General features: G+C 44.3%; 2 protein-coding genes across 3 annotated transcripts in view; both read left to right on the plus strand.

Annotated features, from left to right (window-relative positions):
• ABCB10 (ATP binding cassette subfamily B member 10) overlaps positions 1-17058 on the plus strand; it is a 35880-nt gene extending 18822 nt beyond the window's left edge. Inside the window, exons 7-13 of the mRNA XM_059053890.2 lie at positions 4095-4190; positions 5399-5608; positions 7722-7801; positions 8951-9131; positions 11648-11691; positions 13465-13499; positions 13967-17058. Coding sequence (XP_058909873.1) covers positions 4095-4190; positions 5399-5608; positions 7722-7801; positions 8951-9131; positions 11648-11691; positions 13465-13499; positions 13967-14198 — 878 coding nt within the window. The 3' untranslated portion in view covers positions 14199-17058. The remainder of the gene's footprint in view (positions 1-4094; positions 4191-5398; positions 5609-7721; positions 7802-8950; positions 9132-11647; positions 11692-13464; positions 13500-13966) is intronic.
• Positions 17059-22380: 5322 nt separating this feature from the next.
• The window catches only part of NUP133 (nucleoporin 133), a 56487-nt gene continuing 52274 nt past the window's right edge, over positions 22381-26593 (plus strand). The window contains exons 1-3 of one of the 2 annotated variants that reach the window (XM_067025749.1): positions 22535-22718; positions 22991-23088; positions 24385-24503. In XM_067025749.1, coding sequence (XP_066881850.1) covers positions 24479-24503 — 25 coding nt within the window. In that variant the 5' untranslated portion in view covers positions 22535-22718; positions 22991-23088; positions 24385-24478. Of the gene's footprint in view, positions 22719-22990; positions 23089-24384; positions 24504-26593 lie in introns of both variants that reach the window. The other variant, XM_059053887.2, reaches the window with a different exon arrangement.

A 26593-nucleotide genomic window follows, 5' to 3' on the forward strand; every position in this document is an offset into this window, starting at 1 on the left:
AAAAAATGCCAGTGGTAATTTGATAGGGATTGCATTGAATCTGTAGATTGCTTTGGGTAATAGAGTCATTTTCACAATGTTGATTCTTCCAATCCAAGAACATGGTATATTTCTCCACCTATTTGTATCATCTTTAATTTCTTTCATCAGTGTCTTATAGTGAGTTGGGTTTTAAATGTTTTTGTGAAGCTCACTGTTTAGAGTGATTCTGTAATGAATCTGCGATCAAGAAATCCTGTGTTATTTATTAAATAAATCAGAATTTTTATATGTTGGTTCCTGCTTAGAATAGATGTTACTGGAAAAAAAAAAACCCACAATAAATTCTACATTTATTTTCTGTTGTGAGAGGGTCAGAGGTGCTACTTGAAGGAAAACAAGCTTGTTTATTTTATACCAGAGAAGGCTCTTACATCTTCCTATCGAACCCAATATCTTTTTTTCTTTATCTTTTTTTCTTACATTTTTATTGAGGGGAAATTCACGTAACACAAACTTAATCATTTTTAAATATACAGCTCAGTGGCATTTAGTACATTCACAGTGTTGTGCAACCACTACCTCTGTTTAGTTCCAAAATATTTTCCTCACCTCGAAGAAAAGCCCATACTCATCAAGCAGTCTATACCCCCCTCCCCAGCCCCTAGCAACCAGTTTGCTTTCTATCTGTATGTATTTACTTATTCCGGATATTTCACATGAATGGAATTATATAGTTTATGGCCTTGTGTGTTTCACTTCTTTCCCTTTGCATTTTTTTTTTTTTTTTTTGCGGTACGTGGGCCTCTCACTGTTGTGGCCTCTCCAGTTGCAGAGCACAGGCTCCGGACACGCAGGCTCAGCGGCCATGCCTTACGGGCCCAGCCACTCCACGACATGTGGGATCTTCCTGGACCGGGGCACGAACCCTTGTCCCCTGCATCGGCAGGCAGACTCTCAACCACTGCGCCACCAGGGAAGCCCCCTTTGCATGTTTTCAAAGTTCACCCACATTGTAGCATGTACTTCATTCCTTTTTGTGGTTGAATAATATTCGATTGTATGGATAGACCACATTTTGTTTATCCGGGGCCATTTTGTCTTTGTTTTTGTTTTCCAGAGTCTAAACTCTTTACTATGTTGTGAACTACTTCTGACTTTTTCCCTTGACTTTTCCTTCCTTCCTTCCTTCCTTCCAATTAATAGACTTCTTAAAAGAGCAGTTTTAGGGGCTTCCCTGATGGCACAGTGGTTAAGAATCCGCCTGCCAATGCAGGAGACACTGGTTCAAGCCCTGGTCCGTGAAGATCCCACATGTCGCGGAGCAGCTATGCCTGTATGCCACAACTCCTGAGCCTGCGCTCTAGAGCCCGTGAGCCACAACTACTGAGCCCGTGAGCCACAACTACTGAGCCTGAGCTCTAGAGCCCATTTTCCGCCATGAGAGAAGCCACCGCAATGAGAAGCCCGCGCACCACAACTAGAGAAACCCCGCATGCAGCAACAAAGACCCAACGCAGCCAAAAAAAGGAGCAGTTTTAGGTTCATAGCAAAGTTAAGCAGAAAGTACAGAGAGTCCCATAGACTCCCCGCCCCCCCATGCATAGACTCCCCCATTTATCAGCATCCCCCACCAGATGGTACATTTGTTATAATCGATGAACATACACCGACACGTTATCACCTAAGTCCAAAGTCTACCTTAGGGGGTCACTCGTAGAGTTGTACATTCTGTGGGCCTGGACAAATGTATAATGGCATGTATCCAGGGTAGTGTCACTACCCTAAAAATCCTCTGTGCTCTGTCTATATTCATCCTTCCTTCCCGCCAACCCCTGGCAACCACTGATTTTTTTCACTGTCTCCACAGTTTTGCCTTTTCCAGATGTCGTATTGTTGAAATCATGCAGTGTGGAGCATTTTCACCTTAGCTTCCTTCACTTAGTAGTAGGCATTGAAGGGCCCTCCATGTCTTCTCATGGCTCAGTAGCCCTTTTCTTTTTAATGTTGTCTGGATAGACCACAGTTTATCCATTAAAAGGACGTCTTGGTGGCTTCCAAGTTTGGGCAGTTATGAATAAAGCTGCTGTAAACATTTGTGTGCAGGTTTTTGTGTGGATATAAGTTTTCATCTCCTTTGGGTAAACACAAAGGAGCGCAATTGCTAGATTGCATATGTAATGGTATGTTTAGTGTTGTCAGAAATCGCCAGACATTCTTCCAAAGCTGCGGCACCGTGTTGTGTTCCCACCAGCAGTGAGTGAGCGTTCCTGTTGCTCTACGTCCTTGCCAGCATTTGGTGGTGGTAGAATTTTGGGTTTTTGCTGTTCTGATAGGTTCATTGTTGTCATAATTTGCTTTTTTCCCTGGTGACGTGATGCAGAGTATCCTTTTATATATTTATTTGCCATGGGTGTATCTTCTTTGTATCTTCTTTGGTGAGATGTCTGTTTGTCCATTTTATAATTGGCTGTTTGTTTTCTTATTGTTGAGTTTTAAGAATTCTTTGTATACAATAATCTCCCCTTATCCTCGGTTTCACTTTCTGTAGTTTCTTTTTTTTTTTTTTGCGGTACGCGAGCCTCTCACTGCTGTGGCCCCCTTTGCATGTGGATTTTCACATGCAAAGGGGTTAGGGTTGGTGCCTCTAACCCCTGTGTTGCTCAAGGGTCAGCTGTAGTATATATATATGGGGCACCACGGTTTCAGGCATCCACGGGGGTTTTGGAACGTATCCCCCGCAGATAAGGGGGGACTACTGTATTTTGGATACCAGTCCTTTGTCAGTTGTGTCTTTTGCAAATAATTTCTCCGAGACTGTGGCCCATCTTCTCATTCTCTTGATGGTGTCTTTCACAGAGCAGAAGTTTTTAATTTTAATGAACTCTATCTTCCTTAATTTTTTCTTTTGTGGATTGTGCTTTTGATATGACACTTAAAAAGTCATTGCTGAACACAAGGTCATATATGTTTTTCTCTTATGTTATCTTCTCAGAGTTTTATAGTTTGGCATTTTACGTTTAGACCACTTTAAGTTAATTTTTGTGAAAAGTGTAAGGTCTGTGTCCTGAATCATTTTTTGCACGTGGATGTCTGGTTGTTCCAGCACCATTTGTTGAAAAGTCTACCCTTTTGTCATTGAATTGCATTTGCTCATTTGTCAAAGATCAACTGACGATATGTATGTGGCTCTGTTTCTGACCAATGCATTCTTAATTTAACATGAAGGGTTTAATCCACCATATCTTCTATAAATAACTGTATACCTTAGACAGAATTTTTCTTTTTTTCGCGGTACGCAGGCCTCTCACTGCTGTGGCCCCTCCCGTCGCGGAGCACAGGCTCCGGACGTGCAGGCTCAGCGGCCATGGCTCACGGGCCCAGCCGCCCCGCGGCACGTGGGATCTTCCTGGACCAGGGCACGAACCCGCGTCCCCTGCATCGGCAGGCGGACTCTCTACCATGGCGCCACCAGGGAAGCCCTAGACAGAATATTTGAATTGCATTTTTTCAGCATCCTTACTGAGGGAAAGTGTTACAAGTATATGTTCTGGCAGTTGACATGGAGTGTACTTGGAGTTTAAGTTATTAAACCATAGTTCAAATGTGGCTTTAAGAAGAGGTGGAGTATTTAACATTGCCAAATTTCTTTTCCGTTTTTAGCCTGGTAAAAGTTGTATTTGTTGAGTGTCTGAAAGGAGGGTTTGATTATGTGGATATGTCTTTAAAATGAATATTGGGGTACCTTAAATTCCTTATAAATATGGGATAAGCATTATATTTTATTTATATTGCTATGTTTTTGACTAGGTAGACTTTTATGTAACATTGTGACTTTAATTCAGTGGTTGATTAGTATGACTATATGTATTTATAAATTCCCTGATCTGACCAAACATTAAATCCTTATTAGAAATAATGAAATTGGAGGAGGAGAAACTGAAGGAACACAAGGGTGTGAGACGGAGGGAATTCTGACGGATACCTAGTTAGCTGCTTCAAGTCAGATTTTATATTAAAAGCAAGCTGTGGTTACTGCTCCCAGACAGGCGGGAGTAGCGAGGGCCGTTTCCTGGCACCAGCGATAGATGTGTGCCTTTGTTTCTCGCCCTCAGGTCTGAGCTCCTTCTACTCAGAGTTGATGAAGAGCCTGGGTGCCGGGGGCCGCCTCTGGGAGCTCCTCGAGAGAGAGCCGGGGCTTCCTTTCAATGGTGGGTCTGAAATGGGTTTGCTCCTCTTTGCTGGGATTAAACAAAGGTGGTTTCGGACCGTGACACCAGCTTCCTGCCCCACTTGGGATGGACAAACTTGAGCGGGACGCTGTCCCTTGCATGTGGCAGGGACGGGGCCATCGGTGGGGTGGGCGGTGAGGAAGGACAGCTGCTGGGCGCTGTCATGGGGCCCCAGGGCGTCCCTGGAGGCATGGGGACTGACCAACAAAGTGTGCAGCCACTGTTTACCTCCCTGCAGGCGATTCGCTACCACAGACAGTAGGGTAGAAGTGAGTGAAGCCCCCGGGTGCAGATAGGAAGGGCCCGGCCAGTGCCCCAGACTTGTCTTCCTTGGTGCTTTTGACGTGTGGGGGGGCAGGGGGAGGGGGGACAGGAGCAGGGTTCACACGTAGAAAAGCCTCTGAGTTGCCTGGCTTCGGGGGTGGGGTGGAGGGTGCTGGTGCTAATTGGCTGGAGCTGTCTCCTTCCTCAGCTGCTTCCCGGGAAGGGAAGTCGGAGCTCTGCTCACTGGGGCAGCTGTGTGGCCTGAGCCAGCCAGCCCAGGGCTGGGGGGTGGGGCTGTGAGCAGCAGCCACTGCCAGCTGCTCGCTGATCCCTAGGGACTGGTGGCTGGCCCCAGGTCAGTAGTGAACCACTGTGACAGGCTGGGAGAGATTGAGCCCCTTATCCCAAGTCGGGAGCAAGGTTACACAGGACAGAGCAGACCTCCGACCCACCTCGAGCTCTGGGGCTGTTGTGCAGCGCCCACCTGTTCATCATCCTCTCAAAACACTGATTTAGAGAAGGTGAGGGAAACCCTAGACAGGGGAACCACAGAGGCAGCATACAGGGAGAAGGCCACTGGGCTCGCCCGGCTGGCGCCCGGGCTGGAAGCTCCATCCACCGCTCGGTTGGCACAGGCAGGCTGGCTCCTCTTCACCTCGGCGTCCCGTCAGTAAGACTGGGAGGGGGACTTCTACCTCTCAGGGCTGCGAGGCTCCAGCAACGTGGTGGGCGTATGGTCATACTGCCGGTGCAGAGCGGGTTCAGGGAAGCTCTGGTCGGAGGCCTCCTGACTTGCCTGGGAAGAGCCCAGACTCCAGAATTCGCCATGCTAGGCCGCGTCTGCAGTCCGACAGGCGGGCACTGGGCTCCGCTGTGAGCCTGAGCTTTGCCCTGAGTGATTGGAGCTCCATCTTCCCTTGCAGAGGGGGCCATTTTAAACGAGAAGAGCTTCCAGGGCGCTTTGGAGTTCAAGAACGTGCATTTCGCCTATCCAGCTCGCCCAGAGGTGCCCATATTCCAGGATTTCAGCCTTTCTATCCCAGCAGGATCCATCACAGCGCTGGTTGGCCCAAGTGGTTCTGGCAAATCAACAGTGATTTCTCTCCTGCTGAGGTTGTACGACCCCAGCGCTGGTGAGTGGCTGAGCACATTGTAGGACGGGAGGCCTCTCCTGAGCCCCCAGAGAGGGTCAGAGTACGCAGGGGCCGTGCAGTGCGCGAGTTCTGAACGCAGAGGGTTTGTTCCCAGGAAGGAAATCCCAAACAGAGGATTTACTTTTCGGGCTATGGCAGCTCGTACAGAGGGCCCGTCGGGCACATTGTATATCTTATGTTCGCCACTCAGGTCCAGAGTGACGTCCTGAACCCCACCTCCTCGTCTCCCGTGTGGTGCTTCCTCCACCGGGAGAGGGGCTCCAAGAAGGTGCCTCAGGGCTGCTGAGCACCGCCGGCCACGGCAGCGCCATGAGTAAGTGCCAGTCTGCGCCGGCCCTGAGCTTGTGCAGGAGCCCGGGCTCTCCCTGAAGCCCTCCGGTCCTCCTGCCTGGGGCTGGTGTGCAGACAGGGCACGCACCGTCACTGATTCACTTCTGGGCCGCTGCTCCGTTGAAGCTTTCTTGCCGTAGTAGAGATTTTCTTATGGATTTTTCTCATTCAGGTTATTTTTTAAATTTTTAACTGGATTATAGCAGCTTTCAGAACAAAGAACACATTATTTCACTTCTTTATATCTTTTTAAAATGTACAGTTGACATACAACGTATTAGTTTCAGGTGTACAGCATAACGCCTCAGTATACGTATATGCTGTGAAATGATCACCACAGCATGTCAAGTCAGCACCCATCGCCACACACAGCTACAGGGTTGATACCCTTCTTTGTATCAGAGCTCAGAGGAGGCAGTCTGGTTTTGGATTAAGAAAACAATGACGGGGCCTTCCCAGGTGGTCTGGCGGCTAAGACTCTGCGCTCCCGATGCATGGGGCCCAGGTTCGATCCCTGGTCGGGGAACTAGATTCCACATGCACGCCGCAGCTGAGAGTCCGCGTGCCGCAACTGAGACCCAATGCAGCCAAAATAAAATTAAATGAATAAATATATATATTTTTTTAAAAAGTGTTATCTCTCAGCAAGAAACTAATTGTCAGTATAAAATAAAACCATGAATTTAAAGAGTATGTCTTATGGTCTTTTTGGTTACAACAGTGTGAGAGCTGGTTATGTGCCAGGTAATTATCTGACTTACAGATCCTGACCCACAGAACCACCAAGTGCATTAAAATGGGTAATTCTACACTGTTTGCCTCTGGAATCACTGCCTTGGTTTACCCTCTACTTGCTGTAAAATTCTGAGTTTAGAAAAATCCTAGTGAGGGGAATGCAAATCAAGTCAAAATACGAAGTCTCTAGTTTCTTCATCACAGTGAGTAAATCAAGGAGCAAAGCAACTACACTTACATTCCTGCCTTGTAGAGCCTATAGAACACTTAACACTTTTTAAGTCAAGACCTCAGGTTTTTGTAGGTTCGTGAAAGTTTACAGCTGGCTTGTATAACATGCCACACGCCTAACTGAGAAGGAGCGGGGTTTCTTGCGTTGGTCACTGTCATTGGAGTCGGGAAGCGTGATTGCGTTCCTTCAAGGTGTAGAGGTAATTCTGTCAGCTGAGGTCACAGAGCTACATCTGACTGTTGAAACACTCTGCCACCTTGTCAAACAAGAGTGTTAGTTGCAGACTCTCCAGCTGTGCTTGCTCGGGAAGGTGGGCTGGATGGACGAGCTAGGTGGGCTTAGTCATCTAACCACTGCAGGGAGATAGTAGGCGTGGACGATCCAGAAAAGTCCATTTTAATTATTATTATTATTTTTTTTTTGCGGTACGCAGGCCTCTCACTGCTGTGGCCTCTCCCGCTGCGGAGCACAGGCTCCGGACGCGCAGGCTCAGCAGCCATGGCTCACAGGCCCAGCCGCTCCGCGGCACGTGGGATCTTCCCAGACCGGGGCACGAACCCGTGTCCCCTGCATCGGCAGGCAGACTCTCAACCACTGCGCCACCAGGGAAGCCCAGAAAAGTCCCTTCTAGCTCTGAAACTCCCTAAAATACGTTGGTTTTAGATGCTGTTTGGAGATTTTGAGTATCTAATCTTTAAAATACTGAGTCTGGAATTTTCACACCAGAGCCTTTCTGTGTTTACATAAGTCATTGGCCCCATGACACCCAGTAACTCTTTCCTTCTTCTCTGCAAGGAACAATCAGTCTTGATGGCCGTGATATCCGTCAGCTAAATCCAGTCTGGCTAAGATCCAGGATTGGGACAGTGAGTCAGGTAGGAGGAGAGAGCTCCATTTTTATTACATTTCCTGTTAAAGTTGCTTTTGTCATTGGCTTTTTTCTTGGTCTTGAACCTTTCAAAAGAAAAGGAATGGAAGTTTTCTAGATGTATTAAACCAGTCTCCAGGGCAGGTGGTTTAGGTTTGTAAATAGTGCAGTTTCCTGAAAACCTTAAACATTTTAACCATTCGAAGCATTGACTTTATCAGAAGCTGGGGACTGGCATTACTTGGTAATGCAGATAGTCTAGAAGATTGGGGAGGAAAAGATACAACGTTTTAGCTGCTTCTGGCTCTTCCTCAATTCTCATTTTCATTACTAGCCAGTCTACTGTTTTGCATAATGGGTTTCAGAGACAAGCAAGCAAAGGTTGTGACCAGAGCCAGGGTCTCCTTGCAAAGAGGCTGCAGATTTCAAGAACCTTGATGTAATGCGGCCTCTTTGATGAGGCTGTTTTCACAAGACCTCTCGGTGCAGGGGAACTTTGACACAGCTATTGGTATTTTTATCACCAAGCTTCGTGCACAGCAGGCAAACCCAAGCACCCCAGACTCCTGAGCCTCTTCCTCTAATGAGCCTTCCCTCGGCACCACTCCACTGGTGGTGGGGCGGTGACGGGGGTGGGGTGGGGGTGGGCTTGGCTCGCAGTGCCCCAGCCTTATTAGGGAGCGAGAAAGAAGCTGGGAGTTCATTTGCTTTTTAGGACTATTCCACAGAGTAGCTCTGTCCAAATGTCACGTGCCCGTCTGCTCTATGTATTTCAAAAAGTGATAGATAGAAATGGATTCTCCCATTGCCCTTGGAAGGCAGGCAGCTGGAGAATGCAGACAGGCTCGGGGCCCTCCTCGGGGAGGGGACTTGCATTTACAGAGCGCCTGCTGTGTGCCGGACGCTCGCAGGTGGCTACTGTGGGACCCCGTGTCCTGCAGTGGGGGACCTACAGGTGATAAAGGCAGTCCTGCTCGTGCTAATGCATGAATTTTTTAATCGCCCACGGGGTATATTTATGGAGAATGAACCAGAAAAACAGTATATATTCTCTGGGAACCGTTTAGTGTCTTAGCTGTAAGTATTGTACTAAGCTCCACTGTATTTACTAGACTGTTGCGATTTGCAGTAAATACGTTTTATTTCCAATGTGTAGGAACCAATTTTGTTTTCTTGCTCAATTGCGGAGAACATTGCCTATGGTGCAGATGACCCTTCCTCGGTGACGGCCGAGCAGGTAGAGAAAGTGGCTGGTGTAGCCAATGCAGCTGCTTTCATCCGACATTTCCCTCAAGGGTTCAACACTGTGGTCGGAGAAAAGGGCGTTCTCCTCTCAGGTACCTTTTTGTTACCCCTTTGCAACAAACGCTCTCTAACACTTCCTGTCTCAGTGTTATTTTCTAATTAGGCTCTTGTCCTTAGAGTTTATGAAATTAACCTTTTTCATTTTCTCACATCTCTTTTGTATGTGGACAACTCCCCAGTTCCTTTCATTTTCTACCCCAGAGGTGTTTCCAGATTCCCACTGGTGTCCCACTGGGTAGTAGTACTCAGCCACAGCAGCTTTCTCTCATCCCAGAAAAGATACATTTTGCAACTCGAGATCCTTGAAAGTTGTATAACATAAGACAGATAGTGCGGATGGCAGGATGATTTGTCCAGGGAGGCAGAGACGGAATCAGGGCAGACGTGCAGCTGAAGGAGCTCCTTCTTCCCCACTTCGTAGGTTACGTGTAGACCCAGGACTTACAAACTTTTCTGTAAAGGACCAGAGAGTAGATGATTTAGGTTTGTGTGTCACTCGTGGTCTCTGTCACAGTCTTATTATTATTTTTTAACAACTCTTTTAACACATAAAAACCATTCTCAGCTTGAGGCTGTGCACAGACAGGCCCTGGTCCAGATGTGGCCCAGGTGGCGTCCGCTCTGCCCCGTCCTGGACGAATGGGGGCTCGCAGGGCTGTGGCACCCTCTGGCCCATGGTATCGGCTCGCCCTGCAGGTCAGATCGCCTTCGGGGGCGGTGTTTCCAGGAGGGAAAGAGAAAACAGTTCTGTTGCTTTCGAGTGCAAAAGTGGGACCAATGAATAGACGAGTAAATCTTCTGTTAAACACAGATTTTTTTTTTTTTATTACAAATACTCAACTGTACTTCTCTTCACGACGAGCTCTGTCACTGGATGCATCTGAGCAGGGGATGGAGGCGTCCATGTCAGAGTGAAGGCTGCCAGGTTGGACTGGAGCAGGAGTCCTTTCCAGTGCTAAACTTTTTGCTTGAACTTAGACTACAGATAATTTAACACAAAAACGTTTTAAGTTTGTTGTGTATGATTTGTTTAAACGATAGGCAGTAGATGAAAAAATGATTTTTGATAGATTGGGGAAGTTCCGGGGTTTCTGATAGATTGGGGAAGTTCCGGGAGTAGAACCGCTACTGCGTCCCTGGAACAGACGTGTCCTTGGGCAGGATGCCAGTGTAAGCTGCTGGTGGTGAAATTACCGAGATGGAGGAGTCAGGTTGGGAGCTCCCTGTGCTCTGTCCCATGAACACAGCACCTGCTCCCTTGGAACAGGTGCTGCATGTCCTTCCCTTTGACCAGGATTCTCAAGCTCCATCTCCCAGTGAAATAACCAAAGGTTTCAGTCTACCCTGGAGGAAGGGTGGTCATCTAGCAGTAGGCCCCCCATGTGCTCATTGGCACTGGGGTTTTCAGAGCTGACCAAAGTCCTTGCTGGCTGCTCTGCTGACCCACACCGAGCACTCAGACCCCCACCAACCAGAGAATTGGGAAAGGAAGGGTTTTTCCTCCTTCACTCATCGGGAGGGTGGGGTTGCCTGGTTGAGGACAGCTTTTAGCACCACCACCCATTTCAATTTAAATGATTAACTTGTCTTAGATGAAATAATAAGTAGGTTCAGCCAGTAACATCAAACCAAAAAGGAATGTTTTTGTCACCAAAAGTGGAATTGAGTTTCCTGACATGAACTAAGTTGGGAGGAGTGAGTTGAGTCCTGCTCTGAGACTTCACCAGTTATAACTTAGGAGAGCGTCCCTGGGGGGAAGGAGAGGGTAGGGTGGAACAGGGGTGAGGAGGGGAAGTATCATTTGTCTGTCCCTTCCCCCCACACCGCCCCCTTGTGTTTAGTAGAATTTGAGTTTTACACAGGGGGCTGGCTAGAATGGCATAGTCTATCTGTTGCCCCCAGTTTCATACACGCACAAAGTACCGCGTGTGTCGGTTGTTCCCTGGGGCAGGAAAAAGAAAACAGCGTGAGAGTGGAAGTATGGAGTAGTGTTTTGGGCAGACAGCGGAGTTACCAGCCCCTGCTCCTTTTGCTCCTGTCCATCTCATGCACTGCTCTGAAACCTCTAACTTTCTCGAGTTTCCCGTTTGTTTCCTGCTACAAGATGTGCTCTCTTGGGGGGCGCGGCACGTGTGTGGTTCAAAGCGCACCCCACTGTTCAGACCTCGGCTCTGCCACTGTCCAGCTGTGAGGCCTTGCACAGGATATTTGTGCCTCAGCTTTTCACCTGTAAAAAGACAATCATTATAGGATCTACTTCAAAGGCTTGTTTTTGAGATGAAATGAAATAATACATGTAATGCATTTAGGAAATGCCTGGGATGTAGGAATTCCTCAATGTTAGCTATGATAATTGTTGTTACTATTAATCTTGAGATAGATGAGGAAACATTATAATATTTAAAACATAGGTTTCTGTTCTCACATCTATCTCAGCTATGACTGGGAGAAACTACCTTCAAATTGCCACTGGCTCATCAGAAAAGCCTATTACCAAGAATTTTTGTTAAGGCCTTCAATTTAAAAATGTATATATTGTCATTGTCAGGTGGGCAGAAACAGCGAATTGCGATTGCCCGTGCTCTGCTTAAGGTAAGCCCGAAGCCTCTCGGCGGGGGTTGACATTGTTCTTAATCAGGGACCTTGTAATTTGTAGTGTGCAACTTTTCTTCGTCTTCCTTTTTCTTGGGAAGGGGCAGGTGGGTATATGGTTGACAGTTCTGGTGAAAGATGAGTTGGGAATTCCACTGAGTACCTGTGGTCCAAATTTAGCAAGTGTTTCCTGAGTATTAGGAGCCAGAGGGAGAACAGTTTAACACACAGATCTTCCATCAAGAAGCATACAGAATATTTTTTAAAAAGAACGTCTCTATGTTTGTAACTGAGTCACTTTGCTGTGCAGCAGAGATTGGCACAGCATGGTATATCAACTACACTTCAGTACAAAAAAATAATAAAATTAAAGAAGCATACAGTCTAACTGGTGGAGTAGTGATTATATCAAAATACCAAAATGATACAAGTATGCTTACTTGTATAATCTGTAATCACCTGCTAAACTGAATAGTAAAGACCTGAAATACTTATACAAGACTCTTGAGAGGAGAGGGAAAAGCTGAAAGTCATAGACATTGTATTTTTTAGGAAATGATGGCCTTCTCCTTTGTTATATAACTATTCTCAGATTTATAGTGATTTTTTTAAAAAAACAGCTCTATTGAAGCATGATTTACATATCATAAGGTTGGCCAGTTTTAAATGTACTTTTCAGTGACTTTTAGTAAATTTACAGAGTTGTGCACCCATCACACAATCCAATTTTAGAACATTTCTATCACCCTGATACCCTTTTGCAACCTTTCTGCCAGCCCCAGCCTGCCACTAATCTACTTTCTGTTTGTCTAGATTTGCCTTTCTGGACGTTTCAGATAAACGGAATCAGACAAGATACGGCCTTCTGCTTCTAGTCTCTTTCACTAGTATAGTTTTTGAGTTTCCTTCATGTTGTAGCCTGTATCAGTACTTTATTCCTTTCCATTCCTTTGTATGGACAGACCACAATTTGTTTATCACACACATGTTAATGAACTTTTAGGTTGTTTCCGGTTTAGGGCTGTTGTGAATAGCACTGCTCCGAATAGATAGCGTACAAGCTTTTGTGTGGGCATGTTTTCATTTCTTACGGATAGATTCCTAGACAAAGCTAGAATTTATGTGTTTCTGAGTTCTGTGTGTACTACGCCTAGCTAAACTACAAGCAGGACCTTGAGAGTCTAGACTCCATCCGACTCACTTTAGAGCCCCACTTCATACTGTTAGTTGATTCACCAGCAGGTTAAAAGTGCACTATGAAGAATATCTGGTGCATTGATCACTGTGACCATGGTTTAAAATCATCTCTAAATCTTCCATTTATGAGCTTATCTCAGATACTTATGAGCTTGTTTTTCTTCTTTTGTAGCAGCTTTATTGATAGAATTCACACACTCTACAGTTCACCCATGGAAAGCGTACAGTTCAGTGTTAGCATATTCAGAATTGTGCATCCATCACCATAATCAATTTTAGAACATTTTCATCACCCCCACAGTAGCATCCACACACCACCCTGCCTATTTCCCCATTGACCCCAGTCCCGGATAACAGCTCTGCCCCTGCAGAGCTGCCTGCTGTGGACACTCCCTCTAAGTGGAATCGCACACGAGGTGGACTTCTGTGTCTGGCTTCTCTCGTCCAGCAGAGTGTTTTCAAGGGTCATCCATGCTGTATCATGTATCAGTGCTTTATTTCGTTTTATTACTGAGAGTCGGTAATTTTCTAATAAAATTATGTTTTCTTTTCCTTTTAATGTTTTTCCTTCTTCAGAATCCCAGAATTCTTCTCCTAGATGAAGCAACCAGGTGAGGCTATCTGAATGTGTAATTGGATTAAACCAAATTCTTCCTCTATCACAAACTTTTATTCTGTACTTCAAGTGATACGGCTGAGAATGCCTTACACTTTAAAGTCACGGGGTCTGAATTAATCACGACAGTTGGGAGGCAGTAAGCAGGCCAAGTCATGAGTTGAGGGTTCTAGTTCCAAGTCAGACATTTGTGATGAATCCCTGATCACCAGTCAGCAACTGTGCAAAATGCTTTTAACTTACATGGTGGTAGTTCTCTGGAGATCAAGGGTCCAAAGCTTCTCTTTTTTATAGTAACTTTATAATATAAAATATAGATAGTTGATCCAAGAAGTTGCAATTTTGATCATAGTGAAAATTGGCTGCTAATAAGGGGCCAGTGTACATGTACCAGGAAATACACGCGTGAACAGTGTGCGTGGCCCTTGATGTCTTTGCTTTCCTGTGGGCTCTCCTATTTAGCGCACTGGATGCTGAAAATGAGTACCTCGTTCAGCAAGCTCTGGATCGACTGATGGAAGGAAGGACAGTGTTCATCATCGCCCATCGTCTGTCCACCATTAAGAATGCCAATATGGTAGCTGTCCTTGACCGGGGGAAGGTCACCGAGTGTGGGAAACACGAAGAACTGCTTTCGAAACCAGATGGGATATACAGGAAATTAATGAATAAACAGAGTTTTATTTCAGCGTAAAGAAGCAATTATTGGTAAACTTAATATGAGACACTTTAAAGCAAAGCAGCACTGCAGGAAAGAAAATTTTTAAAATCCCAGGCTGTATGAAATCTGTAAATCATACTTCAAGTTATTTGAAATCTGCCTATTTTTTCCAAAGATTGTAAAATATTGTTTTGAGACCGACCTGTTCTCAAGACCTTTTTATTCAGAGTTTTAATAATTGTAACTTTCTAAATGTCTAGCTCACTGAAGTTATTTTCAGGTTTTGTACTTTTATCTTGGAATATTTTGATTAATATAGCCTGGCACCTCACTTTCTTTTATCTGCTGTTATAAATTGAAGCTATTGTCAAATGACAACTTTTAAAAGGGAATTATAAATAAAGAGCCTAATTATTTTAGGCCACTTTACCAATCACTGTGTAATCTCTTGGGAGTACTCTACCTACTTTGGGTATCATTTTACCAGGTAGCATAATAGAAGGTGAAAATCTAACCCTTTATTTTATCCTGATAATCTCATAAAGCAAACCTGACATATATATATATGTGTGTGTGTGTGCGTCTATATATATATATGTATCTATATATGTATCTGTATATACACACACACAGAAATAGTTAACGTCACATGGCGAGGAGGGATCATGTATATTTCCCATCTCCTCTGTCTCCAGAGGTGTGAAAGTTCAGGGACATGTTTTCCTCTGGGCTGAGACTGTGTTTGGATGTGTGCATTTTCAACATTTTGGGCACATGAGAACCTGATGAGTTGTGAGAAGGGAAAAGGCCCCATCCTTTGACTGTGAGAACTTCTGATTTCATTATTTACATATTTGTTTCTGTGAATTTGGGAAGCCAGGTATTATCAAGAAGGATGTAAAAATGAATTTTACACTTATGTTGTCTGAGGCATGTATCTTGAAAATTATCTTTTAAGAGTTTATAATTCCTAGCCAAATTTTACAGCTTTTCATCAGTTACTTAGTTTTGAAATTTCATTCAATGAGGCTAAATTCCAAAATTATTAATATAACTGTAATGTTCAACCTTAAAACATTTTGCACAGGGGCCCACGGGCCCAGCCGCTCCGCGGCATGCGGGATCCCCCCAGACCAGGACACGAACCCGCGTCCCCCGCATCAGCAGGCGGACTCCCAACCACTGCGCCACCAGGGAAGCCCAACCTTAAAACATTTGAAGGAAGCTTATATGTTCTTGCTATTCTGCAGGAGATCGAGAAACCTTAAGAGCTTGTCACTCTTCTGAAAAGAGGACATAACTAACCATCTTTCTTTTATTTGTGGTTATAATTTTATTCACCTAAATTTCTGAAAATTCCTCAAGCAATGCTGACGCCATTAGATTTGTCGTATTTCATATCAGCACCATTAATTTGGTGTTGCCTCAAGAAAAAGTACTTTTCTACATTGATAATGCCAGAACTTAAGAAGTAACAATGTTGATGTGATTAAAATGGAAGTTTCCTCGTGTCCTAAGTATTGATTAGTTTCCTGATTATACTGGAAGAAACCACTATTTCATAAGCATGGAGTATTACATTTCATTCTACGTAAGGGAATTTATTAATGAATAAAATGAATTCAGTGAATGAATGAACTCAGTGTTCTTTGAATTAGTAAACAGTACATCTGTGACAGTCATCCTAACAAGCTTTACATGTTTTCTTCAGGGTTTACTACGATGGTACAGTTCTCAGAAAGCAAACAAATACAATCACAAGGTTGGATCTGAGGGAATTCTCTTTGTGCCATAGAAATATTTACAAAATTGAATTTGATCATTCTATTTTATTTTCTTATACAAGGTGTTTAATTGTGTCTTGGGTAACATTTGGTATCATGGATTAAAATTCAGGCACATTACATTTATTGTGCACTTTATTTCTATTATTATTACAGATGCAGCTTAATTGTCATTTGCCACTCACTGATAGGTTTTTGTTTTTTTGTTTGTTTTTTTTGTTTTTATGGTATGCGGGCCTCTCACTGCAGTGGCCTGTCCCGTTGTGGAGCACAGGCTCTGGCCGCGCAGGCTCAGCGGCCGTGGCTCACAGGCCCAGTCGCTCCGCGGCATGTGGGATCTTCCCGGACCGGGGCACGAACCCGTGTCCCCTGCATCGGCAGGCGGACTCTCAACCACTGCGCCACCAGGGAAGCCCACGGATAGGGTTTTGATATGAGTCTGCAAGCAGTTGATTTTTTATGCAGTCAAACCTCTCTGCTAACGATAATCTGTATCTGCAGCTGCTCCCCAGCGCTGGCATGCCCGCCTCAGCTCCACCTCAGATCATCAGGCATTAGATTCTCATAAGGAGTGCGCCACCTAGATCCCGCACATGCGCAGTTCACAGTCGGGTTCGCACTCCTGTGAGAATCTAATGCTGCCGCTGATCTGACAGGAGGTGGAGCTCAGGCGGTAATGCGAGCGATGGGGAGCGGCTGTGAATACAGATGAAGCTTTGCTCGCTCACCCACCACTCACCTCCTGCTGTGCGACCTGGTTCCTAACAGGCCACAGACTGGTAGTGGTCCATGGCCCGGGGTTGGGGACCCCTGATCTAGAAGATAAGCGAAAAGAAATTTAAATCACGTGAAAGCCTCCACGTGAAGATAAAATGTCACATCAGTGAGCTTAGTGTTTTGTTGTTTGCTCTCCCAGGAAATAATCACAAATTAAACCATTATAGGCCGTACCCTGTATGTGTACTTTTATAAAGTAGGGTTCCACTTAGGGAAATCCATTTTATTCCATAAAAGTGCCAAAGCTGTTAGAAAATAAATGAAAACAAATGTAAATGTTGTGAAACATTAAATATATTAATTAAAGAAGTATATGGAAACTGCATTGTAAATGTTCGTTTGAGGGTGTTGGTTTTTCTACATTTTTACATCTGAGGCATCATGGAGCTTAGCTGGTAATCTCCATTCAACTCATTCAATAAACATTTATGGAGCATCTTCTCTTTTGTTAGGTCCTGTGCTGGCTGCGTCTCCCTCATGAAGCTGGCACAGGGGTCCACAAGCTGTGACCTGCTACCTGTTTTGTATGGCCTGCCAAGCTAAGGATGGTTTTTACAGTTTTAAATGGTTTTAAAAAAATTCATAATACATGAAGGGTATATGAAATTCAAATTTCAGTGTCCATAAGTAGAATTTTATTGGAACACAGCCATACTCAGGGCAACAGACAGCAAGCTGGAGATTCTTCCTCTCTGGCCCTTGACAGAAAAAGTTTGCAGCCTCCAGCACTGGGGAAAACAACACACATTCTTCACTGCTTGAAGGACATTTAAACTATGCTGAAATTTAGAGTTATCTCAAGAAGTTCCATTGCCAGTAGATGGGGGCCTTGGAAATGACTGGGCCTGGATAATTTCCATGATGAGTTCTTCATTGTACCCCTGCCTTGCCATTTGAAGAGGATCATAATTACTGTGTTGCTGAGAATGGAATTCTGATAGTTCTACCACATCTGTAGGAAATAATCCTGGCTGCTTTCCTGTTGTTGACTGCATGCATGAGTCCCACATCAGTCGGTTTGGTCTTAAGAGAATGGGCTGAGTTTTAGGAAGGCTGGCCAGAGGGAGGCACACCTAGGCTGAGAATCTTACACACACACACACACACACACACACACACACATGCTGCACTTGTGGGATATTTTTCTTTTTATCTTAATGAAACAAAAATGGGCTTATATTGGACACACTAATTTTTAACCAACCTGCTTTTTTTATTTGATAATATCTTCCTACATCTGCAAGTATTCATTACACACATCCACATGTATTCTTTTTTAACCATATAGCATTCTATAATGTGAATATACTAGAAATCTATTGTTGGACATTTATCTTACTTGCTGTATTCTTTGCTGTCATAAACAACATGACCTATGTATCTTTGTTTTGATTTCTTTGATATTTTTCAGACAAATTTCTAAAAGTGAAATGGCCAAGTTTAAAGAGCATATACAAATTATAAGGCTTTTTGATAGATTGTCCTCATAAAAGACTACTAATTCACAATCCCACCAGGAGGCTATACAGTAGGGCCTCTTTCTCCACAGCCTTTTCAACATGAGCTATTTTCATTTTTTAAAACATTCCTGCTAGTTCCACAGGCAAACAATGCTGATGGGTGGTTTAACTTTCATTTCTTCAATTACTAGTGAAGTTTAAGACCTTTTCATGTGTTTTTTGTCATTTTTAGTCTTTGATTTAGTGCTACTTCATGCCCTTCATACATTTCCATTGTTTTCTATTGGGGTAGCATACTTACTGATTTTCTTTAACGTTTACTATTTTATTATAAATATTTTTTCTTCAGATTTTTTGTGGTTTTTGACATCCACAAATGTAATGGTGTCTCTATTCTCTAATTCTCACAAGTGGGCACTATTAGCAGTTTATCAGAGGCTCAAAAAGGTGACACAGATAGTAGATAGCAGAGGTGGGATTTGAAACAAGTCCCATTTAATTCCAGAGTCTATACACTCTTGGCAGTTACTACACAGTAGTTACCCAAGTGTCCCAAGACAGCTGTCTCAGTAACAGTTGGGAATGCAAATGTTAGAAATGCAGATTCTCAAGCCTCAGCCCGACAAGTCAGACACCTCAGATACCGAGGGAGGGCTCAGCCCTGTCGCTTAGCCAGCCCCCCAGGCGGTGCTGGTGCCCACTTAAGCTGGAGAGCCACTGCACTACACTACCTTTCCTTCTGGATTTCTAGAGTAAGTGGCTGCACTAGATTAAATGAGGTAGAAAGATAAACAGGAAATGGCAGCACTGGGGAGGGATAAAGAAGCCCTCGGCTGCCCCAAGGCGTACATGCTATCTTCCATTTCACATGCCTTCTCCACTCTATCCTCCAGGAGGCCGGCCTCCACAGACTGTTCTAATGTCCTCCTCCCCCACACCCTGGCCTCCCTGCACTGAGGTCACAATACGAACACTCCCAGTCCCCTTCCTTCTGGGTTGCCATGAGTTGGCTGCATCTCCTGACCCAAGGCCACGGCTCTGGCAGGTGGCCATATTTCTCAGGTTCTGGTGACCACTTCCTTTCTTGGCCCATCTGCTGTTAGGAGCCTCAGGGCTTTACACAATCCCTAACAGTCCTTTTAAAAAAATTTATTAATTTATTTTATTTTTGGCTGCGTTGGGTCTTTGTTGCTGTGCACGGGCTTTCTCTAGTTGTGGCAAGTGGGGGCTACTTCTCATTGCAGTGCATGGGCTTCTCACTGTGGTGGCTTCTCTTTTTGTGGAGTATGGGCTCTAGGCACTCAGGCTTCAGTAGTTGTGGCATGAGGGCTCGGTAGCTGTGGCGCACGGGCTTAGCTTCTCCGCAGCATGTGGGATCTTCCCAGACCAGGGCTCAAACCCACATCGCATGAATTGGCAGGCGTATTCTTAACCACTGCGCCACCAGGGAAGTCCCCCTAATAGTCCTTTATTAAACTCTCTACCCAGCTTGAGGGTGCTATCTGTTTCCTCTGGGATCTTGTTTGATAGAGTTTACAAGGCCCTTCCTGGGCCCTCATTTCTCCAGTCTCCTCTACTTTTACTCACTCGTCAGTTGGTTTGTCTAAAGTCCCTGGAATGCACCAAGCTCTTTGCTGCTTCAGGACCTTTGCCCGAGGATCCACTGCTTCAAACACTCTTCCTCTTCTTCTTTGCCTGGCTGATTGCATGTCTCAGCATAGACGGCCATTTCTCTCAGAGGCCTTGTAGATCTTCTTCCAAAATCAGGTACCCAAGTCATTCTCTGTCAGACACCCTGCTCTTTTCTTTCATAGTACACATATCAACTTGTAGTTGCATAAATAAATTTGTGTCCATTTGTTCAGTATCCGTCCTTCTCACTGGCCTGTGACTCCATGAGGGCAGGGCCCACGGCTGCTTTGTTTACAGTTATAAACCTCCGCACTTAGCACATAGTCCGGCACGCGGTGGGTACTCAATAAATCCAGAATGAATGAGTGACTGTCTATTCGCCATCCTTCCTTAGTCATACATCTGGACTCCAGGGAAGTTCCTTTGAGCACAAAGGTGCTGGTGAGTCGTTCTAGCCCCAACAAATAGCAACTTTTATAACTGGCTGGTGGACAGACCACTAACCAGACCCACAAAGCCCAAGAACAGATTTATCCCACAAATACCCACTCAGCCACGACTTCTCTTATCCCCCTGGTAAGAATGAAACAATGAGGGAATGCACGGGGCTATAAAAGCTATAAGACTCAAAGATGAGGTGCAAAGTTGGGTTATAAACCTAAGGGGAAGAAAGAGCAAAGCAGTTTGCCTATATAACCTTTGAGATGACTGTCCTGATGCTATAACGTGCACAAAAGAATGGCTTCCCAGGAAAAATGCCAACACCTGACATCCACATTCTGGTCTCCCACATGTGCATATGCCAGTGTTTACTTAACCATTCCCTTATTTCAACAAATATTTAATGAAAGTCTATGTACCTGTTATGGTGTGCACAAAGGGAACAGCTGTTAAGGCATTCAAAAGGAGCTAAGTGAGAGACGGTTATGTAAACAACTATCATGCAGGGTAAAAATATTATAAATAGCCTCTATGTAGGAGCACAGGGGGCAAAGGATAAAGGGATGCCTAATCCTGTGGAAGGCTGCACCGAGAAGGCAGCACTGAAGTAAGACTTGATGTAAGAGGCAGACGCTTGTGGGCAAAGGAGGAGAGAAGGCATTCCAGGCAAAAGAAACATGTGCAATTGCAATGGAGGGGGGTGTGGGTTAGGGAGAGAAAAGCCAGCCAGAGTTAAATCACAAAGGACCTTGCAAGGGAGCTTAGCAAATTACCTTTGGGCAACTATCAACCAGAGCATTTAGAAGCCCAAGAGCAGCTTCTGGTTTTCCTTAGTTTGTTAAGCGGTGTCGATTAAAAAAATATATTCACAACCTAAAAGTTGAGAGTTGTGTTTTATTTGGCGGGAATTTTTAGGACTTCAAGCCCAGGAGGCAGCATCTCAACTAACCCTGAGAGAACTGCTCCAAGGAGGTGAGGGAGGGAGCCAGGATATATAGAGGTTTTGCAACAAAGAGCAGGTAGTCTGAATGTCAAAATATTACTGTTAAAGAAAACCAGGTATGTCAAGTTATGGAATTTAGTACTTTTCTATGTATGGGAAGATGCAAGAGTCTGGGCTCACCAAAATCATTCCTTTGATATGCACCTAAGCTATGTGGGGCCAGCGTCCTGTGTTTTAATATCCTGAGTTTTCTCAAGGCTCACCAGCTCACTATCAGCTGCGGCTGCAATCGCTGATGACTGACATCATCTGTTTACTGATACGGCAAGCAGTATTCCATTTATCAGCGGGCAGCGTGGGAGGACAGTGTCGTAAGACTACACAGAGGCACGGAGACTCAAAAAAGAGGCGAGAGTCTACAAGAGGGAAAAGGTGAACACGTGAACCAGGGCAGAGGCAGTGAAGATGTAGTTTCTACTAGAGATGCTCACAGTACAATGTCCCAGGTGTCACAGTGGAGGAGAGTGGGAAGAATGACCCTAGGACAGAGCTCTTCCTTTTGCCTTGGCCAACTGCCCAGTTTTACCAAATGGGGCAGAGGTGGTAGTAAGATAGGGGTCCTAATGAAAGCGTGAAACCAGCTTTTAATGATTGGATTGTGAAGGGTCTGTAGGACTTCCAGGTGAAAGCGTCCACTAGGCGCCTGTCAGAAGCCTGTGGTTTTTAAGCAGGATCTGGTTAGCGATACGGATTTGTGACGTCACCAACGTGAATGGGAAATGACAAACCTAAAGAATAACATCTAAAACACTGAGTGTGAAACCAGCGTCAGATTTAAGACTTTTCCTCCCTTCTCAGCTTGGACCAGGGAAGAACTCATTTCCCAAGAGGCTCAGGAAGGACCAGCGTGCAGAAGCTTTGCGTTCCAGTTGCTGGAGGGCTACCCCCACCCGCTGGACTGGAGAAGGGCACCGGCTTTTCCTGCTTCACTTCCCTGGAAACTCCGGATTCTCGCCGCTCCAGGACGGGTCCACGCGCACACACAGCCGCTCTCCCCATCTAACGGCCGCCGCCTTGACCACGCCCCGTGGCTCGACGCTACCCTGTACGTCATCACCTTGCCCCCTCCTTCCCGGTTTCTCCTTCCTTCCCGACCACGCCCCGCGCCTCTGCGCGGCGCTTTGACGTCATCACACCGCGCCCGCGGTCTGTCGCTGCTCTTTGACGTCTTCACCGCGCTCCCTCCCTCCTCTCAGGTGTTCAAGCTTCGCGCGCTGGCCGAGCTTCAGCCGCACGGTTGGAACGTGCGCTTTCTGTAGCCTCTCCCTTGCGTCATGTTCCCGGCCGTCTCCTCTCCGCGGACCCCGGGGCCCGGGGCCCGAAGGGGCCCGTTGGGCGGAGTCGGGCCGGGCTCCACGCCCCGGGCGACCAGCAGGAAGAGTCAGGCCCTGGGGTCTTCGGTCAGCTCCCCAGGGCTCTTCTCGCCGGCCGGCCGTCGTAGCTCGCTAAGCTCGCGGTGAGTGATCGTCCCGGGTTGGGTTTGGCGACTCACAGGCTCACGGGCCTCTAGAAGCCACCGGAACCGGGGACGGCGCGGGACGCCAGAGTATTGGGAGAATAGGCATCCTTGTGTGTTGTTATTTTCATCCTCGCTTTGATTAATTCATCAGTTGAGTCTTCGCATCATGCACTTTGCATGGAATTACCTTTGTGTAGAGGTGAAGAACACATTGGATTAGAATCAGTGGTTACCCGCCTCACTCTTAGTACCCCTGTGATCTGGTGTAGGTCATTCATGATCTCTTCATCTGCGAAATGGCGATGATACCTGACCTGAGCCTGCGAGGAATCAATATGAAATGCCACGATGCAGATGTAAAGTGATGGTGAGAGTGAGGACCTCAAACCCTGGAAAATCATTATATGTGCTTAACGTACTAACTGCCCTTAATATCCGCTGGTGGATAATTAAAGGGATGTTAGCTACAGAAGTTAGCTTTGTAGCTAAATTAATAGGGAAAAGGCTTTCCATAAGCAATGAGATAAGACGAGTAGTTTTGTTACCAAATAAAAGCGTGGCACACCAGTTCACGTCACTCGTGAAACCGTGGTCTGCATCTCCCCTTTCATAATTAAACTAGAATTTTAGAAGAAGCTAACATGTGTCTTGAGTGGTTTCTTTTGAATTCGTCTATCAAAAATGAATTTTCCCCTGCAAGAAGACGGTAATGCTGGATCTTGAACTTACAGTTAAAATTTATCTATAGAAGTTTGCAGTACTTTAAAGGAGAAATGATTTTAAAAGAATACCTTGTATCCTTTTGCGTTTTGTCAAGTGCTCTTCAAATGGTGATCTTGTGATTGTTTTCTACTCCTTTTGAGAAAAGTCAGTGAATAAAAGTCATACGTTGTTTTTTTTAAAAATTTCTTCTTACCTTTCGGTAATCATTGAAAGAAAAAACCTTTGTTATAATACTTTGTCAGAAACAATGCTCTCAATCACTCTGTGCATCTCCTCATTTAATCCTGTGATAAGAGGTAGAATAACTTTTATACTAATAAATTTACGCTGGTTTTCTGAATGTTAAGAAGAAGAGGAGAAGGAAATATAATTTTACTGCCGTATCTGTTATCGAAGACCAGGTAGCAGCAGATATTCACGACCCTATTTAATTTCTTGATTTTGATTGTATAAATCTGGTAGATTCTTATAATTCTGTATCTGATGAGAGCTTAAAGATAATCTAACCCAACGTTTGTAAAACTTTTTTGACCACAGAGTATGATAAACTCTACTCTGTATTCTATTTCACTTTTTAAAAATGTTGATTGAGACCCTCAAAATGACCCATAATTTGAAAAACACTGATCTAGTCCAGCCTTCTTATTTCACAGCTAAGGAAGCAGAGTTATAAAGAGTTTAAGTGAATAGATCATCTAATTACTAGAGCATGAAAGTCTGAAGCCAAGTTTTCCTAAATCCTGTCAGTCTTGTTTTTTTAATGAAAAATAAATTTAATAACACAGTATATATGAGCCAGAGTTTTTTCACTGTTATACTTCATCTTTCTTCTTGCTTATGAGAGATTTTCTCTTTATTGTGAAAATATATACATAAAAATTATATTGAATAATGGAAAATTTTAAGTTGTGAGTGAAATAATATGGTCTCGTTTCTTTAGAGGAACACCTACACGAATATTCCCGCACCACTCCATAACTGAGTCTGTGAACTATGATGTGAAAACATTTGGATCTTCTCTCCCTGTTAAAGTGATGGAAGCCTTAACATTGGCTGAGGGTGGGTATCATTTTCCATTTGTCTCTGTTAGCAAAATGAAGCCTAGGTCTGGCATGGAGATTGAAATTTGTGCTTTCTCTGGTATACCTTCACTTCAGTGGAGAGAAATAGGTGGCTTATTTGGTTTTTCACTGTAATTGAGAAATATGATAAATTTGGGAAGCAGAATGAGTTCATTTTAGCACAATCAAAATAAGTGTTTATGGCTGTACGTACTGTATATGCAAAACTTAGTCCAATTTCAAAAGTTGATTGAGTATATGAAGTTTAGCTTTTTAAAGAAAATCCAAAAAACTATTGCCTCACATTATTGGGTTTAATAATGCAGTAGAATCAAGTCTTACCTCCATTTCTGGATCCTATGTAGTACTCTGGAGGCTGTATGCACAAATTTATGTTATCAATTTGGTGCACCATTAGAAGATTCTCCTGGCAGACAATTAGAGTGGAAGTGTGGACGGTGCAGTCAACACAAGCTTTAGAAAGACACCGTTAAGGATGAGGAGTTGGGGTGACTAGAAGAACAAAGTTCAGAGCATCCTGTGATTTCCTGGAACAGTGTTTTTGAAACTGCACGTAGTGACTGAAATCAGTTTAGTGGTTCATGACCAGCATTTTTTTAAAAAGTGAAGTAAAATAGATTGCAAAGTATCAGAGTGCTTCTCATTTTGTTTTATTAAAATTGTGTATGAATGCATCATGATGTAAAATGTATTTCATACTGTGAATGACAGTCACAAAAGTTTAAAGTACTCTGTTCCACAAGAAGGAATATTTCTCATCAACTTGAACCAGCACATCTTGCCAGTAAGTCCATGGGAGCTTCAGGTACAATTATTTTCAGGCAGCTAAACTTCCATGAACCTCTGTCATGCATTGTTCCTGTTTTAAATATGTATTTTCTTTTCCCGTCTAAAAATTTCAGCCATTTAAACCTTTTGACACACTCCTGGTTCCTGCCACCAGATCATGTTAATAACAAATAGTACACAGCCTCAGAGGAGAGAGTCTCTAGAAATCAGGATGTGTAAATTGAAGAGTGTGTAAACTTGAGAGAAACTCGTCCTCACGTGGAAACTTCCAAGTGCTAGTCAGTTGGTGTGCTGTGTTAGCGTCCTCAAGGGTTCAGCAGTGGAGGATTTGGAGCTGCTCTAGTGCTTTCAGGAAAAGAAAATACGGAGCAGATACTCCAGTTCAGCAAAAAGCCCACCCTTAACCTAGGTATGATATGATATTTTAGCTTGTACGTTATTGATGCCTTTTATTTTGCCCTCTACCCTGACTTTAAACGAAGAGCAAAGCTCACATTAATTAAATTTCTAGGGCCGCTAATACACTTACTTAGGTTTACCACCGACATGTACAACAGCAACAGAGCAGTCCCCCTTATCCACAGGCGCATGTTCCAAGACCCCCAGGGGATGCACCAGACCCTGTGTGTACTGTGTTTTTTCCTGGAAGTACATACGTGTGATAAAGCGTAATTTATAAACTAGGCACAGTAAGAGAATGTCCAAGTTGCCAGCGTCACTTCTCTGTGCTTTTGGTCATGTTTAAGTAAAATAGGGTTACTTCAACACAGGGACCATCGATACCGCAACAGTGAATCTCATAACCTGCACTACTACTAAGTGGCTACTGGGCGGGTGGCAAAGGAATGATTCACCTCCCCATCAGGACATCGGGACAGTGTAAGATTTCATCACACACTTAAGAAGTGTTGTTTCTGGAATTTTCCATTTAATATTTTGGACTGCAGTTGACCACGGGTAACTGATATCACGGAAACCGAGGATAAGGAGTGACTACTGTATACTAATTTAGTTTTGTCACTTAATACGGAATGTAACCCTTTAGATCACCATATAATGAACTAGTTTATCATACTTTCAAAGAGCTCTTATTTGAAAATCTTGTTCTTTTGAAGGAACGTGATTTTTCCTTGAAATATTTTATATATTTAATGAGAAGGTTTATTATTTGTGTTTACTTTATCAAAATTATGTTACTAAATATAATATTATAAAAAGTAAGATATCTATCTATGACAAAAATTAAGAAATATTAAACCTAGGCCCAAAATATACTTT

The sequence above is a fragment of the Kogia breviceps genome, chromosome 2 (genome assembly GCF_026419965.1).
Source record: "Kogia breviceps isolate mKogBre1 chromosome 2, mKogBre1 haplotype 1, whole genome shotgun sequence".
In the NCBI taxonomy this organism is placed as follows: domain Eukaryota; kingdom Metazoa; phylum Chordata; class Mammalia; order Artiodactyla; family Physeteridae; genus Kogia; species Kogia breviceps.